Here is a 16,122-nt window from a genome sequence, read left to right on the forward strand (position 1 = left end):
CTTGGTTTTGAATTATACAAAATATTGATTTTTCAAAGAGACCAAGAAAGAAGAAAAAAATGTACTTTATGAGATCTATGTGATGACAAAAATTTGGAATTCTTGCTTGTTGTATACATAGCATAATGCAGGCCAAGAAGAGCTTGATCATTCATAAAATTGTATAATGACTCTCTCTTATTACAAGGCACATATGCTCCCTTTCTATCATTAGGTAAACATAAGTTCCAGTTCCCCCAATGAAGTCATTGTTTTCAATAGTTGATAAGATCTGAAATAAATCTCTAAGAACTTGTTCTATCCAACACGGTGCATTAACCACTAATGGACCTGTTTGTTTGAAGACAATGACCCTTCCTTCCAAGTTCTTCTTTGCCTATACCACCTTGAAAGGTATCTTATTTAATTTAAAATGACCACTCCACATTTAATACTGAGTTTCTCCAAACAAATATGTGCAATATACTTTTTTTACTGTATGTATCAACTGGGAGCTGCACATGTGTGTTTCTTGTACAAAGCAAATATCCATTATCATATTACAAAATAAATGTCAAAATGGTTTCTACTTAGGGATCACCTGAATGTCAAGCTGGTTCTATGATGAGAATTAATTCAGACATCTCTTACAGATATTGCAATGTAGTATAAAGTTTTGGAAGATTGCTTCCTGACTCCCTTGCTTTTAGCACTAAATTGCATGTTAAAACTTTGATAGCCGTACCATTTAATCAATTGTGGAATATAGCCCCAGCTAACACAAGATGCAAGTGTCAAAGCAGCAGTGAGGACAATTATTCTTGAGCAGCTTGTTCTTCCATCTCTGGACCCAATACTACTGTCTTACATGGTAGCCAGTTGAAAAAAAAAAATCAAAACCAAAATCACTTGCAAAGACGAAGAATGTTCTCCCAAACTAGAATTTATACAGCAGTATTTTTTTCATTTACTAAATTTGCTCACCTTCTTTCTCAGGTTTTATATAGAATAACATCTCAGATTAGTGAATGGTTGTACAAGGTTTAGATCATCATGTCAACCTGAGGCTTTCGTGTGCTCTGACCACCTGCAGAGAAAAAAATATCATTCACTAAATGTTCCATTCTTGGCTGGTGTTTAATTTACCAAAGTCCATTTCTTTACAAAATTTGCATGCTAAAAAAACAATAGATCTGACCACTGAAGTTCATGGCTTGCTTTTGCCTTCTTGAAGTCCTTCTGACATACTGCTTTGTAAGCACTGTTTAATCAATCGCATCTACTAATTTGATATTCAGCATTTTGTTTCATGAGCACTGCACAGACAGTATCCAAAACACATTGCAGATAATAACATTTTCTTCACATACGTTATGAAAGATTTATTTACATTGTAAGAAAAAAACTGGTTATCACATGAAATAAGATACAAACAAAAATTATTTAACAATTTGTGGAAAGGTTTCTGCATATGAATGACCAAAATGCAGTAATTTATTAAAGATTAATTTATTGTTTAGATCATGTTTTTAAACTTATACAACCAAGATCATTTGGAATTTTATTAAGTCTACACCATAGCACAAATGATTATCTACAACATAGATTAGGTGTCACATAATAATGATAAAACTTAATCTATTAATGCAGTACATCCTTTATTTACAATAAACCATACACTGTGGATAAGGAACACATGTATGGCCTGAGTACCATGCACACCATATCAGAAAACAATGCATGTGTTGTAACTGGCTAGTCAAACAGTTTTATTCATGTCACTTACTTGTACTATGCCATGTGTAATGCAGTTTTTATGAAAGCCACGGCACAACTTCTCATAATTCTGTATACATGGATCTTAAGTGAGTATTGCTTGGTCATCATTCACTAACTAAAGGACTAAGACGCTTCATTTTTAATAGGCCAAACTACCATGTAGGAAACAAGGTGAACCCTCTGTTTTTATTGTTTTCTTATACATGGTCTCTGACACATTCTAAATTTTTAGAATGCAACTTAAGTCACTTACTCTAAAAATGGTACATACCTGGCCACAAATGTTTTACTCTTTGATTGCTCAAATGTACATAAGTAAAATAGTTCTTAAAAATTACCACCGTGCATCTACTAAATTCAGAAAAGCACATTCAGTAGTCCATCTAATTCTAAATGGGATATTTAATGGGATATTTAATCAGTCCAAGGAGATTAATGTAGCTTTTCTGCTTCACTGATATTACCTATTATTGAATACAGTGCTGAATATTGCAGCCTTTGTACAAGCCAACAGAAAGAACGTGAAAAAAATGGAATTAGTCTTTTCTACAACATCATAGCGTTGGGAAAATAAGAACGTCAATAGCTGTTATTACGCATTTTATTTCTCCTACGTTACAGGGCAATGTTTTATCTCTTTCTGTTTGAAAAGGGACAGATACATTGAACTGTGCCTTCCAAGAATATAATCTTTCTCTTACAATCAGGAGGATGCAGTTTTCAGCTCCTTCACAATCATCTTGATATGTAAATGTACAGAATGTTAACACGGTTATAACAATTAAACGTCCTGAAAGCCAAAACAACAGCCAAAGCAAGTCATAGCACGAGAGAAAATAATGACAAAAAACACTAAAGAACAAGTAAAAATTAAAAATAAATGTAACTCAATGTACTTTCAATCTTGTACACACGTTTGAGTGTTTCTGGCTTTTTGAAAGCAAGTATCTCATAAGGCAACTAAACTTATTAACGGGTGTTAACCAAGCATACTTACATGGCTACAAGATAATGTTGGGTGAGCGTCAGAGTTAAAATGAAAATTAAATATAGATGAGATGTGTAGAATGTGTCTGACAAAATAATATGCACTTATGGACCAAAGGAACATCAATATAGATTGCCACTTCTACTACTTATTAAGTTATGGTCAAGTGAGTAGTAGTACTGGGATATATACTGCAGCTTTACCAGGCTGCATTTTGTTAAAAAAAATGACCACCGCAAAACAAAAGGATAGAGTAATTTGCCTTGTGATGTAGAGAATAAATTTAACAAAGATAAAATGATGTTCAGTATATGAGACAGACAGAGAGAGTGAGCAAGAATTTCTTATGGATCTTAGCACGACATGTGACAGCATCTTCTACCTGCGTGATTTTCAAATTGGAAGTAGCCAGGTGGCTTTGCCAAAGGAATAAAGCATCAGACAGATGGTATAGTGGCGGTGGTCTGTCAAAGACAAAGAAAACCACAGCAATGATTGGAGAGATATAGTGGTCCATATTGTCACCAGGTATAGCACAGTGGCACATTTATATGTTTCAGTGCTCATCATTCTGCTTTTATATACTGGCAACCAAACAGGACTAACTATGTCACATTTTTTGAACATATTTTATAAAAGATTGAACCAGGAAGGCAAATGATGTCCTTAAATAAGAGAAGACGCTATCCAGGAAGCTGAATAGAGAAGTCGTGAGGGTAAATTTCATATAAAAAAGTGAAACGAACCAGAGACCAGTGAAGTTGTCATAAGATTCCTTAGGGGGAAAACTGGTATTTCAGGGACATATACAAGCAGACACATAAATGATGAGTGCAAAGTATATCAAATCACATAGGAGCATGAAAGAATGAAAATAAATGAACATTTATAAGTGAACGAGAGACTCAGCATTCTGTAAAGAATAGAAAAAAAAAGATTTATTATTTTGTTGAAAATGGATCAAATTTCTCCTAAATAGCTAAAGATAATCAGTAAATGTTACCGAAGCTAATAAGAAAACAAAAACATTGATGAAACATTTTGATTTCTGTGTTCCATGGATACACAAAATACAAAGATCAAAATAGTAATGATTAGCGTACTGAAGCAATGAAGGGTGCTATTGTTTTATGAAAGATGAGAATTAAAAACAAATCATAGACATGAAAAAGATTTTCAGATTTCTCAAAAATGCAACCACGTCACAATACAAAGTACTTTTCAGAAGGGAAATCTTTAGCGCTCAATTGTTTGTCCTGAAGCTGACAGGCAGCAACCAGATTTCAAGAAAAAAAAGTTAGGCAGAGCAAGTATATTTAGTGCAGTGAACAGTGTTCCAGACTAGTTAACAGCCTATAGAAGATAAAAGCCCATGAAGTGTATTAAGCAATTATTATTATTCATACTACTTTTCTAACTTGCATAATCCCCCCCCACCATCACAGACACACATACATACTAGCCTCCAGAAGTCACAAATACATGCTCATTATTGCCTGTATATAGACATATGGGAGTCAATCTCCCACTCTTTTTTATTTTACTCTATGATGGGTAACTTCTATTAATGCATGGGCTCTCTCTTAGCTACTGACCAAGACACAGGAGTAAACAGACCAGTGACGGTTATATCCAGAAACTAGAATTACATTATGAGTTTCCCAAAATACTCAAAGAAGAAATACATATTCACTGCCACTACACAGATATAATTGCCCTTTCAGAAACACAGCTTTTGCCAGGATCTGCCCTCCTGAGGTACTCCTACACGTCTTGCTTTTCATACATGATAGGCTGCTGTGGCATTTAGCAGAGAGGACTAAAGCTCTAACCTGTAAATGAGCTACTTCCTATGACAAGGGTACAGGGTTTGAAGCTTTCCATCTGTATTTGCCTACTGTGTGACTTAAGCAGACAGTGTTTGGGGCAAATGGGTATTTTGGCTAGCTTGTGTAACTACCCATGAACAAAAATGGGGAGGTAAGGTAACCTTGGTATGAAAAAGTATATCAAATAAATAGGGTCCCCAGAGTTGTGACAATATGGTGATACGTACATTTGTACAATATCAACAATTCATATATTAAAAAAGTCATCACAGAGATATAACATTGGCTCTGGTTTCCCAACACTATAGGACTGTACCTCCCAGGCAGCATGACAGCTGGCAGTCCCTTCTTGCAGTACTCCATCTAACTTGTTTCAATGGGCCTTCTGCAGTTGGTAGATCTGGCACGATGGAGAACCTTCCTCAAATGTCTTTTCTGATAAGTAACTGGTCCAAGGAAGACACTACTTCCATGAAGCCAGCACACAAAGTAGTACTGTCATCAGGCAAGATTTAAAGAGATGGATAGAAAGGCCTGTCCAACACCCCATGCTTACATTATAAACCTTCATTAGGATAGTGAGTGACTCATGTAACTGATGAATCTTATTTGTATATATTTTGGCTGCATGATATCAAATTAAAGAGACCACTGCATACCCAAGGAGGATTTTATAAAGCTGAAAAGTACTGGACCAAATAATTATTCTTGACTTAGAAACTATATCCAGCTTGCAGTGCCCAGCAATTTTATTTAGTGCTGTCTGAGTCATTGCCACATAAACCAACCACAGTGATACAGCAAAAGTGACAGCTGGTGGTAAACACTACTCTAGCAGAATGGTAAAAAATGAAAAAAATTCACCTTTTCCACCTATTTATAAAAAGACTAGTTTTTGAAAGAGCACATCTTTACACTGATGTACTCTATATCAGATCTCAGCACGCTGATGCAAAATCATCAACTTCTGATCCATTCTATGTTTCCATAATAACAGCTTCAAGATAAATGTGTTTTGTTGGTGTGGAGCTTTTTCTTTACTCCCAAGGCTTAGCAACCATGAAGTTGGTAAATAAACTTTAACAGAAGATAGGAGGGGAGGCATTGTAGTGCATCTCGTCAAAACGTCCAGCTCCCCAATCACTTTTCATGTGTTTTGTTTTTCTGTTTTATTTGCAGAAGAATAAGATCTCCAGCTATCATAGACACAGCAGGAGCCCTGCCATCAACCTGTGTCTAGGGGAGTGTAAGTGATGGTGTCCTGATGGCTGAGAAAGAAGAAAAGTCTTCTTTGCAGGAGAAATGCATATGGCACACTGAATTCTGTTACACCATGAAAATCTATGATTGCTTTTATTACAATGGAGATATGAAACATTCATACAGGAGCTTATTGGGCTAGCTGGCTGCAGATGTATCTGAAAAGATCCACCTTTGCAAGGAATCAGAAAGTAGAATTTTGTATACTTTGCACTGGCTGGAGATGCAAACAGATCCCTTGTGAGAGATCATCACAGCTGGAAATGACAGCAGAATGCTCATTTATTGAGTTACCACTTATGCAATAACAAGAAGCTTTGGTCCATCTTTTCCTTCAGGCTGCTGGGCTTACATAGAATATATATTGCTATAAGAGTGTTTCACTGTGGACATCCCATGCTGATGCTTTTATTGTTTTCAAGTGCAGCTAATATGATCCTATTTTAATCTGCTTCCTGATAAGCCATCACATTTCTTTGTTGAAAACTGCATAAAATCTGAGGTTTTAAAACAAGGGGTATAGGTAGGGGGTTCCAAATCTAGCTAAGACACATGAGTAGGGATCTTGATCACTAATGCCAGTCTCCAAGATTGCTGACCTAGTAGAATATTGACTCAGTGTACATACTGTGTATGTTATTGTGGCATGACTTACAGAGGTTGACAAGTGTACTCACATCCTGTGAATCATGGAAACACTGTACACTGAAAGTCCAGTGAGTAAGTCACAAGTAAAAATGATCTACAGTAAACCACAGGAGGATCACTGCTTCAAACTCCAGAAGCTGAATTGTGCTGAAGTTAACTTCAGACTGAACAGGATCAGAAAAAGAATGAAATGTCCTGAGGACCCAGTCCTGGCAGTCAGCTGAGTAACAATCTACACGTGTTGTATCCTATAGTGTATACTTACTACTCCCATGCACGTCATGTAATCACTGGTGCTAATGAGAGGCCGAACAGGATTCAAAACCGGGAATGATTTGTCTCCTACCAGAAGAGTAAGAAACGCCAGTCCTGCATTGTATTCCTGAGGTGTAGGCAGCTATCCTGGAAGTCCAAAGAGCACATGTTCCATACGGCCAGGAAAGGTATTGATAACTAAATGGTTGGCGTGCAAAGCATGTAAATGTAATAAACCTCTTCAGGCTGCTGAAATTCAGATGGGTCTCATCCTCATTTTATTTTGAGCTGAACTATAAACAGAACTGGTAGACAGTTCCCTTTAAGTCATTATTGATGTACATGCTTGCTCTGTTTTTATTTTATGGAGGCCTTTCTGCACTATGCCTGGCAAGGCAGCCTTTTTGTCTATGTATCTGTTTGTCTGTGTCTCTTTCTCTCTTTTTAAAAGTATACACGATGAAGGGTAGGGAGCAGATATTCATGTTTTAATTCTTGATGATATTTTTTCTTACCTATCATTGGCAGAAATGACTTCCCATGGCACATATAAGGGAGAAAGTATTTTTCCAAGCTTCTCTCTCAACAGAAAGCAGTCAGATTGAGAGGCCATAATGCTGAGGAGATCTTTGAAAAAAGGTTCCCTGCCTCCATGGTTTTATGGATGAATCTAGTAATGAAATCCATGAATGGACCCCATCCATAATAGCACATACAACTCCTGACCTGCTGCTATTACTTATGGGCCTGTTTCTGCATCTGAGGACCACGGCCTCAGCTAGCTAAGCCAGGACCTGCTAGAGGCTCCTAGGGTAAATGGAAGAAAACACTCACAGCCAAAATGAAATGACTTGATTATCATAGTCCTAAACTACTCATCTAGCTTAATTTCAATCAGTAATTGCCCACAGTAGAGAGTTTCAAGTGCGACTTTGAGTTTTTGCCAGAAAAATGCAATACTAGTTCCCATTATGTGGGTCACCACATTTGTAGTATTATATGCCAGCTAATTCTATATTTCAACCATTTCTGATTCAGATGATGATAGATTATCTGATCACCTGTGTGCAAATTTTCATCCTTTACTCAGATTCAGATGAGGTTTCCATATGTTTTGGGTGCTTTTTTCAACAACTACTGCTAGAAATAACCCATGAAGATCAGATAATTTATTGTCCTCATTATAAAGATGGCAGGCATAAATACCTGCTTTTCTATATAAATCAAAGTCCTAAACTAACCTTCTGTATCAGTGGAAGGACCAGCATGATCAGATGTGTGGATTTTATAATAGTTCTTTATCATAAGAGTCTGAATATGGGAGGTTATACCCTTTCCAAATCATAAATTATTTTGGTGGCCAGAACATCCTATCTGCTTTGTAGGGTAGAGGTATATCCATACTGGGCTCCCAGGTATGTGTTATAAGGTCCTTGAAAGTGTTTACAACTGGGGATCACACATGAAGTTTAGAATCCCAGAGGCTCATTGGAGAGATCACTTAAGAAATGGGTAGTCAGTCTGGACCCATTGCCCTTCATTTCCACACATAGAGGACCTCATGAAATTTGAGGTCATCAGGAGGAAATGATGGTGAGGAAGCCTCCTCTTTCTCTTTAATAGCTAGAGACATGCTGACATAATATAAATTCATACAGGGGTCTAGAAACCTCTCTGTTTTGTACTTTCATTTCATTGGTACATTTGATCATGAGGAAAAGACAGCCTTCTGCCAGAAAGAATGCAGACCAGAAGCTTGTAAAGTTACAGATCCTTCCACATTGAATCTGATGTAGGAAATAGTAGGAAACTGGAATGCAAGCTTAACATATAGGTAGCCAGAGCACTGGAAGAAACACTTGACATACATATATAAGATAATGTAGGATGGATGGATGGATATATAGATAGATATGTACTGCTAGATGCAGGAGATGAGTTGTTTGAGGAAGCTAACAGCTGGTGAGAAAGTCTGGGTTTACTATCATTTAACTGAAGTGGAGTCGGTTGACTCCACACGAAAACCCGACCTCGAACATTGGCAATGTCGAACTCTGATATTGCCGAAGTACAAATCTCGCCCCTATCTCGACACATGTTAAATCTCATTCCTGGGTCGCATTCAACATGCAATTCTACAATTTCGGAGTTCAGCTGTGTGAGTTTTTGTGGGAGTTGGTCAATGATATGATCAGTTGACCGAGTCCATTTCAGTTAAATTATAGTAAACCAAAAGTGTAGTATGTGGACATTTCAGAATTTTGGATTTCCTACCTTTAAGGAGAGATAAATACCAGGTACTCATATCTTGATCCCTAATGCTTGGCAGTTTTAGGAAATAAATGTTTGTCTTCTGTCCAATGGACACCCCAGTTAAGGTCAGGCAAAAAGAAAAAAACAGTCAATGTCTACTTCCCTTCTGGGGCCGATGCTGGGAGGGTCAGTATGTGGGGTCAATGTTGGGAGAACCACTGTCTGGGACTAAACATCGGGGTACCTGGCTGAAATACAAATAAGAATCAAGATTCAGACACTGAAATAATTCAAATGCAGCCAGATACCTGGTAGTGTAAAAGCTGTACCAAGAAGCCATGCACGTCCTGAGTTAAGGCCACAAACATGCTACTTTGTAGCCAACAATAACTAATCATAGTCCACTTGAAACAGAATAAACACTAGGGATCAGACATGGTGACACCCCTGTTAGAGCCTGCAACTATGACAAAAGCAGACAGGATAATTACTCTCTGTCCCCAGCTGGGAGGATTTGGGTGATAAAAATGAATTCTATAGAGGGGCATGTCACAGAAGGGAGCAAAACAATGGAGACCTCAAGATGAAAGGAGGGCACCTCAGGAGTCTGCTTCTTTATATAAACAAGTCCAGAGCATTATAAAGGAGAAGCCAACATGGGGTGACATTTGATACAGTTTGGAGATATTTGGGGTTTTTGCCTTTTCTTCTCTCATTCCTTTTATACACATTTTCTGTTACTGAGCTGTTCAAAGTACTGCTCAGATTCAGGAAGCCATGTGACCTCAGGACCTGTAACTATCACAAAGTTAGAAATAAGCCATGTGACGTCAGGACATGTAACTATCACAGAGTTACAAACAAGCCATGTGACCTCAGGACATGTAACTATCACAGAATTACAAATAAGCCATGTGACCTCAGGTCTTGTAACTATCACAGAATTATAAATAAGTCATGTGACCTCAGGTCTTGTAACTATCACATGGTTGTAATAAATCATATGACGTGAAGTCCTATAATCATTATAAGGCTAATTTCCAAGTGCTTCAAATTTCATGGCACTACACTTAGAGAGGAATTTATTGATATAGTGATCTTTTGCTGTGTAGTGAGTCTTGCCATGTATTTTAACCAGAGAAGACTAAACACTACTTATAATATAAGAAATAAAGGCTTTTTTTATCCACAGATTGTTGTTTTTGTGAAGTATAATAAATATTATGGTGCAACATGTACAGTGTTGACATTGCTTATCTACATAAAGATAGTAACTATAACTAAGTAGCATGTTACATCTTCAGAAAGTCAGCCATGTAAATGTACCATAATACAGACAATCAATGTCTCAAAGTCTATACTTTCTAGAAATTGGTGATTTTTTTTGGATACCACCCCTAAAGCTGTAAACAGTGCATAACGGGAGAATATGAATGAGGTTTAACCTTAAGTATCTCTTGGTCTGCTTAGATTTCATTCTGCCTTGAAAGAACTGTTTCAACAAAAAATACTAATTAAGTTACTTGCACAGCAGATGGATAACTTTCAGTGTGAAATAATTTTAATTACACATTAATGTATCTTACTTCTTCTAATTAAATAACATATGATCGTTATTTTCTTTGACTGAAGCATAATTTACAGACCCGCAGGAATCTAGACCTGTTTTTCTTAATTCAATTTCCATGTTTTATTTTTGAAGGATAGTATTCATTATGCAGTAGGGTAGAGGGAGTCCCTTTCTTTCGCTCACGTAAGGGGACATACTGATCAGTCTCTCACCTATAATTACTTTCACTAGTATGCTTGTCCTCTCTTGGTGGAAATGGTGCATCAAAGGGAAATTCTAACACTTCTGAGATCAGGTGCACTCCCTTTCCTGCTAGGTATTTACTCAGCAGAAGCAAACAAAAGACAGGATCTTTTTTGGTAACAAATCCAGTGGTCAGGACTCCATTCCATTCGCAGCTCAGTATTTATGAATGTTATAACTTCAAAGAACAGACTACCTGTCTGATCCGATTCATCTGTTAACCCCGATTACTCCTTAAAGTTTCCCCTTGCGTTCCACTGTCGATACCTCCCTCACTCAAACGTCATGATTAATCTACCTAACTTCAGTTATATAAATTACTGGAGATACATCTGTGCCTTAATAGCTTTTAACAGTACTCACATATTTGTTCAGGTTACAAGATATTACCCTAATGCAAAAAAGAGGAAATGGGTTGAATAATTTGTATATGTGTTTTTTTTTTCAAATGTTTGATGAACCTGATAACTAACATGTCAGTAAATGATCTATTGTGCTCAGCACATATATCAGACCATAAAAAGATAAATGCACAAATGAATCATAAGTCCAGATAAGAACTAAGATGAATGGAAATAATTAGAAATACTAGATAGGGGAAAAATGCACTCATTTAGCCATGAATATGGTATGCACCATACAGTTCTGGTACACCTGTTATAGCCATTTTAAAATTTTGTGAATATTGCCTTCACTTCATAACACTATTGGGAAAAGAACAACATTTTGCAGCATCTGTGGCAGCAACAGCATTTTTCTTTCAGTCAAACCAGAGTATTTGGTTCGAGCTTTGAATGTATAGAAAATTCCTACACACAGAAACATTAGTTTTGGAATACTCAGCCCCATCAGACATAGGTTCATAGGTGTGTACTAGGCTAATGGCCCTGGAGCCATAAACTCATGAAGGTGTTTTTATTATCACAATTTGTTGATACTTAAAACTCTTGCTTCAGATGCTGTTACTGGTCTTCATATGACACTTTCAATATGTGAAGACTTTCTAACTTGTGATATTGTGAGCATTACAGTATCTAAGCAGCAAACCTCCCATTTTTCATAATGCTATAATAAAAAGAACCATTAGAGATAGAGCAAACATTGGTTAGAACCAAAGATGGTAAGACCTGTGAGAATACTAAATCCATGTTAGGAGCACAGCAGTAGAAATACATTCTTGCACATGTTTTGTAAGTTATAGCAACAGCTGATAGTTAACATACATGTTGTGTTACTGTTCTCCACTGTTACTATCCACCATGTCCTTCTCAAAGAATGATGGGAAACAAGGACATGGAACTGTAAAAAAATTACTACTTCAGAAGTTTATACAAGCTGTTTTAAACCTTTCATGATTATGGTCTATTAGTTTCACAAAGTTTTGCATAAATGTGTGCGTGTGTGTGTGTGTGTGTGTGTGTGTGTGTGTGTGTTTGTGTTTGTATGCAAGTGTGTGAGAGAGTTGTGTTACAGTGCAGTGTTGAAACACAGAAACAGTTTGTCTGTAATGTCCATAAAATTACATTTGGATCTCTAGATTTAATGAAGGAGGCTTAAAATCAGAAAAAAACAATGCAGCCATATATAAACTTAAAGGTAAAACAAGAACTTCAAGAAGAAAAAATACAACCATTTGACAAATGCAAGTTTCCCACCAAAATGATCTTTCAGACATTTGCTTTAACACTCAAAACATACTTGTTATTCACAAAACAATACAGCACATTCAAGCACCTCCACATTGTTCTTCTACATTTTAGTGACGTATCTAAGATGGCTCCCTATCACAATGTTGGTACTTGTAATGCCAAGCGCTGTCATGCAAAAAAAAAAAAAATCTGAAAGCACAGTGGAAGAGCAAGCATCCAAAATCACTCTTCTCCTTTAAGTTGTGTTTTTTGGGGAGAGTGGAACCCCCATACCCTTAAACTTATCTAACTCTGAGATCATCATATCTCAGAGTAAATGGAATATTCTGAGAAATGGATATTGCAGACTTTTTTTCAACCATTTAGTCTCAACATTGCAGGACTCACTGATGCAGGTCCCAACATTTCAGTTACTATCTCAGATTAAGCAATGTATTTAGGATTAATAAGATATTTCATGATAACTGGTGCATGCTGAAGTCTGGGGTTAGTGATGAAGGTTAGTAGGAGAAAACCTAAATTAGTTTCTAGCATAAGAAAAAAATCATGAAAACAATGAAATTTTTTTTATGATTATGTATTTTAAGTAAACTTAAATTCTGAGTTGCCGTAATATATGGAAAGCAAGAAAAATGTTTTTGAGAAATATTCTAGACAAGTTAAATTAAATGCCGAGTTATCTGATCATATATTAAACAAACATATTTTCAGATATCTATTGACTGGCAACCTGCATTTATTATAATGTATTTCAAATGTGTTGGACAAGTAATATTGCTTTTATGGTTTTGCTGGGAAGATGAAAATGCATGCAAGGGGCACTTATGTGGCAAAATACATAGAAAAGAGAACCATGCCCTTTCTAGCCACTTCGCAAATAAAGTTGAGTGATATGTTCTAACATTTCAAATTTTAAAATGAATGCATGTATTTATTTAATGTGACAGGATAAAGTAAAATGCACATCAGGGTGTGCATTTAAAAAAAGACAAATTTAAAATAAATTGACAGTGGTACCTCAGAGGACTTGTTTTCATGTGTAACTTTGTAAGAAAGAGTTAGAAGGTCACACTGAAAAAACAATCGGAAAAAACTAAATGAAAACTCCAGCCAAGCTAGAACTTCCAGTGAGTGACCTCCCAAACCTCCTGTAACACACATTACATATACAAATACTTGAGTTGATGGGGTTTGGTGATTATTTTATCAGATAAGTACATGCTATTTTATTTTTTGTTTACATGGGTAGTGTACTGGTCAAAATGGACCAATTTCAGCCATAGCCTGGGGGAATACAGTTACAATGATGGAGACAACAATGAACAGCATTAAGTTAAATCTTCAGAGATGAACAGGCCGTAATAATAACAATACTGACACAAAAAGCCAACAGAATAGTACAGGTTATAGCTATATACATTATTTAAAGCATGGATTTTCAGTTTGAAGACAGCATTTCATGGAGGAAAAGACTGAGTTACTAAGAAGGAAGGATATAAACGGTTAGAAATAATGGAAACGATAGTCTAACCCAGCGTTTACTTTGTGAAACGTTAATTAAAATGGTTGAATTATTCTTGCTTTTCCTGTTACTGTTTACGTTTGCTTTGTGGAAACTTAGTTCAAACATGTATTTGCATAGATAACTACTTTTTATCATGCTTTTAAAAGCTTAAAAAAGGAATTCATTTGAGATCGAATGAACTCAGAAACATTACTTAACTGCATATCATTTCTAGCCTAACCAGCATTATCAGCTGACTTATAAGGGATGTTTCCATAAATAAACTGAATAAAATGTGTGTGGGTAATATCCAAAATGAAATGCCAAGTAAAACATTCCTATTTTAGGCAGTGTATGAGTAGTAACACTGTATTGCATCTACTAATATATACCATATATATATATAATTTTGATTATTTGTCTCTGCTGCAGACATATTTACTACTGAAGTATTTGTGAGCAGTGAATTTATTGCAGATAATATTTTCTGTCTGCTGTGGGACAGGGTCATAATCCATTAACGTTTGATATAGGTTAGTCTCCATTTTGGACACTTCTATTAAAAAAGGAGTCATTGAAGAAAGAGTTCACAAGTGCTTCCCAAATGACTCAATAAATGCAATATAATGCAACATTTGCTTTTAAGATGTACTTAAAAGTATTGAAAGCACTTAGTAAATGTGACTACAACCGAAAATGCATTAAACTGCTTGTGCCATGTAACATAAAATTACATACAATTTGAAGTAATCTAATAGTATTAATGAAGTGCTATAAATGTTTAAACATCTGTACATTCTGAAAGCCAGAAATAAGATCAATCCTATTTCTGAATATGTTGCTGCTTTATTATTTTAAGAACACAGCTGTATGCTTTGTTTTAGCAACTTATATGCACTGATTTACAATGAGTATGACGCCATTTTACTTTTAAAGAGCAATTTGATTCTGAGGTGTATTGTACTAGTACGCCTTTCTTAAATAAAGCACTTCCTAGTTGTGATCTTACATATAAAATGTGCACACTCATTTCACTCTTCAGATAAGATCTGTATCTATTAAAACAGTTTCCTTAGTGAGTATTTTTTGACCGGTAAATGCAGAGCTGCAGTAGTAAGTCATCTATAAATAGTCTTATAACCCAGAATTGACACTTAATAATGGTAGGGAACGCAGAACTGAAACTGATGCAAAGGCAACTCAGAAGTAAATTTTTTTTATCCTGTTTTAAAATACCATCTGAAGAAAGTTATCTGAACCACTCCTTTGGGTATGCAAAGTTTCTGCTTTTTTTCTGCTTTAATTATTTAGAATATAAAAGTAAAATAAGTGGTCAGCCCTTTTATCGCCATTTTGCTACAGTCCCAATATAACTGTCAGTTGAATTATCAAACTCTTTTCTATTGTGCATTTTTCTTGCTCTAAGATGTCTTCTGTCATTCTGACGCTTTTGTCTTTCTTCTTGATGCTGTTTTTGTCTCATGTATTGATATCTTTGTAAAAACAAGTCTTTTGCATAATCATATAATTCCATGTCTAAAAAATTTAAAGTCTGAATGCGCTGTTGAGTCTGATCATCAATATCGACACTAGATGCCCTCGTATTATTATACTGAGTAAATGGCGAAATAAAGTTCATGTTAAAAGTTTTTTCAAATAGGTACTGTGTTTTCCGCTGAAACTCTGTAAGACCAAAAAATGCCATACGTTTCAGATTTTCTTTTGCACTGTCCAGTAGAACCTTTTGTCTTTCCTCCTCTGGCATGAAAGACAAGTTGTAGCAGCCAACTAAGCTCAGATCAGCCAGCATACGAACCTGTCGATTGTTAGCTAGATTATATGGGCAGTCCATGAACTCTTTTAGAGAACATCCTGACCAGTCGTCACCACTATAACAGCTGGGAAGCTCATCAGATGTTGGCGATCGCCCATCACACACATGTAAGGATGCCTTCCATGTTGCTCCTCTCTGAACATGTCTCCACTCACTCAGATAACGTGATGTTGGATCACGAAGGATTGTGATATAATAAAAATTCCTGAAAAAAGAAATAAATCACATATTATTTATATAAATATTATTTCAAAACCACTTTTCTTAGTTGTATGCAAATATAATATTAGTATTAATAAAATAATCCATTTCAAGCAGCATGCATGTTTCA

General features: G+C 36.0%; 1 protein-coding gene across 1 annotated transcript in view; it reads right to left on the reverse strand.

Annotated features, from left to right (window-relative positions):
• Window positions 1-1,469: 1,469 nt before the first annotated feature.
• LOC122789867 (heparan-sulfate 6-O-sulfotransferase 2-like) overlaps window positions 1,470-16,122 on the reverse strand; it is a 67,673-nt gene continuing 53,020 nt past the window's right edge. The window contains exon 2 of the mRNA XM_044057300.1: window positions 1,470-15,996. Coding sequence (XP_043913235.1) covers window positions 15,300-15,996 — 697 coding nt within the window. The 3' untranslated portion in view covers window positions 1,470-15,299. The remainder of the gene's footprint in view (window positions 15,997-16,122) is intronic.

The sequence above is a fragment of the Protopterus annectens genome, chromosome 15.part0 (genome assembly GCF_019279795.1).
Source record: "Protopterus annectens isolate FY-2018-M chromosome 15.part0, PAN1.0, whole genome shotgun sequence".
Classification (NCBI taxonomy): Eukaryota; Metazoa; Chordata; order Ceratodontiformes; family Protopteridae; genus Protopterus; species Protopterus annectens.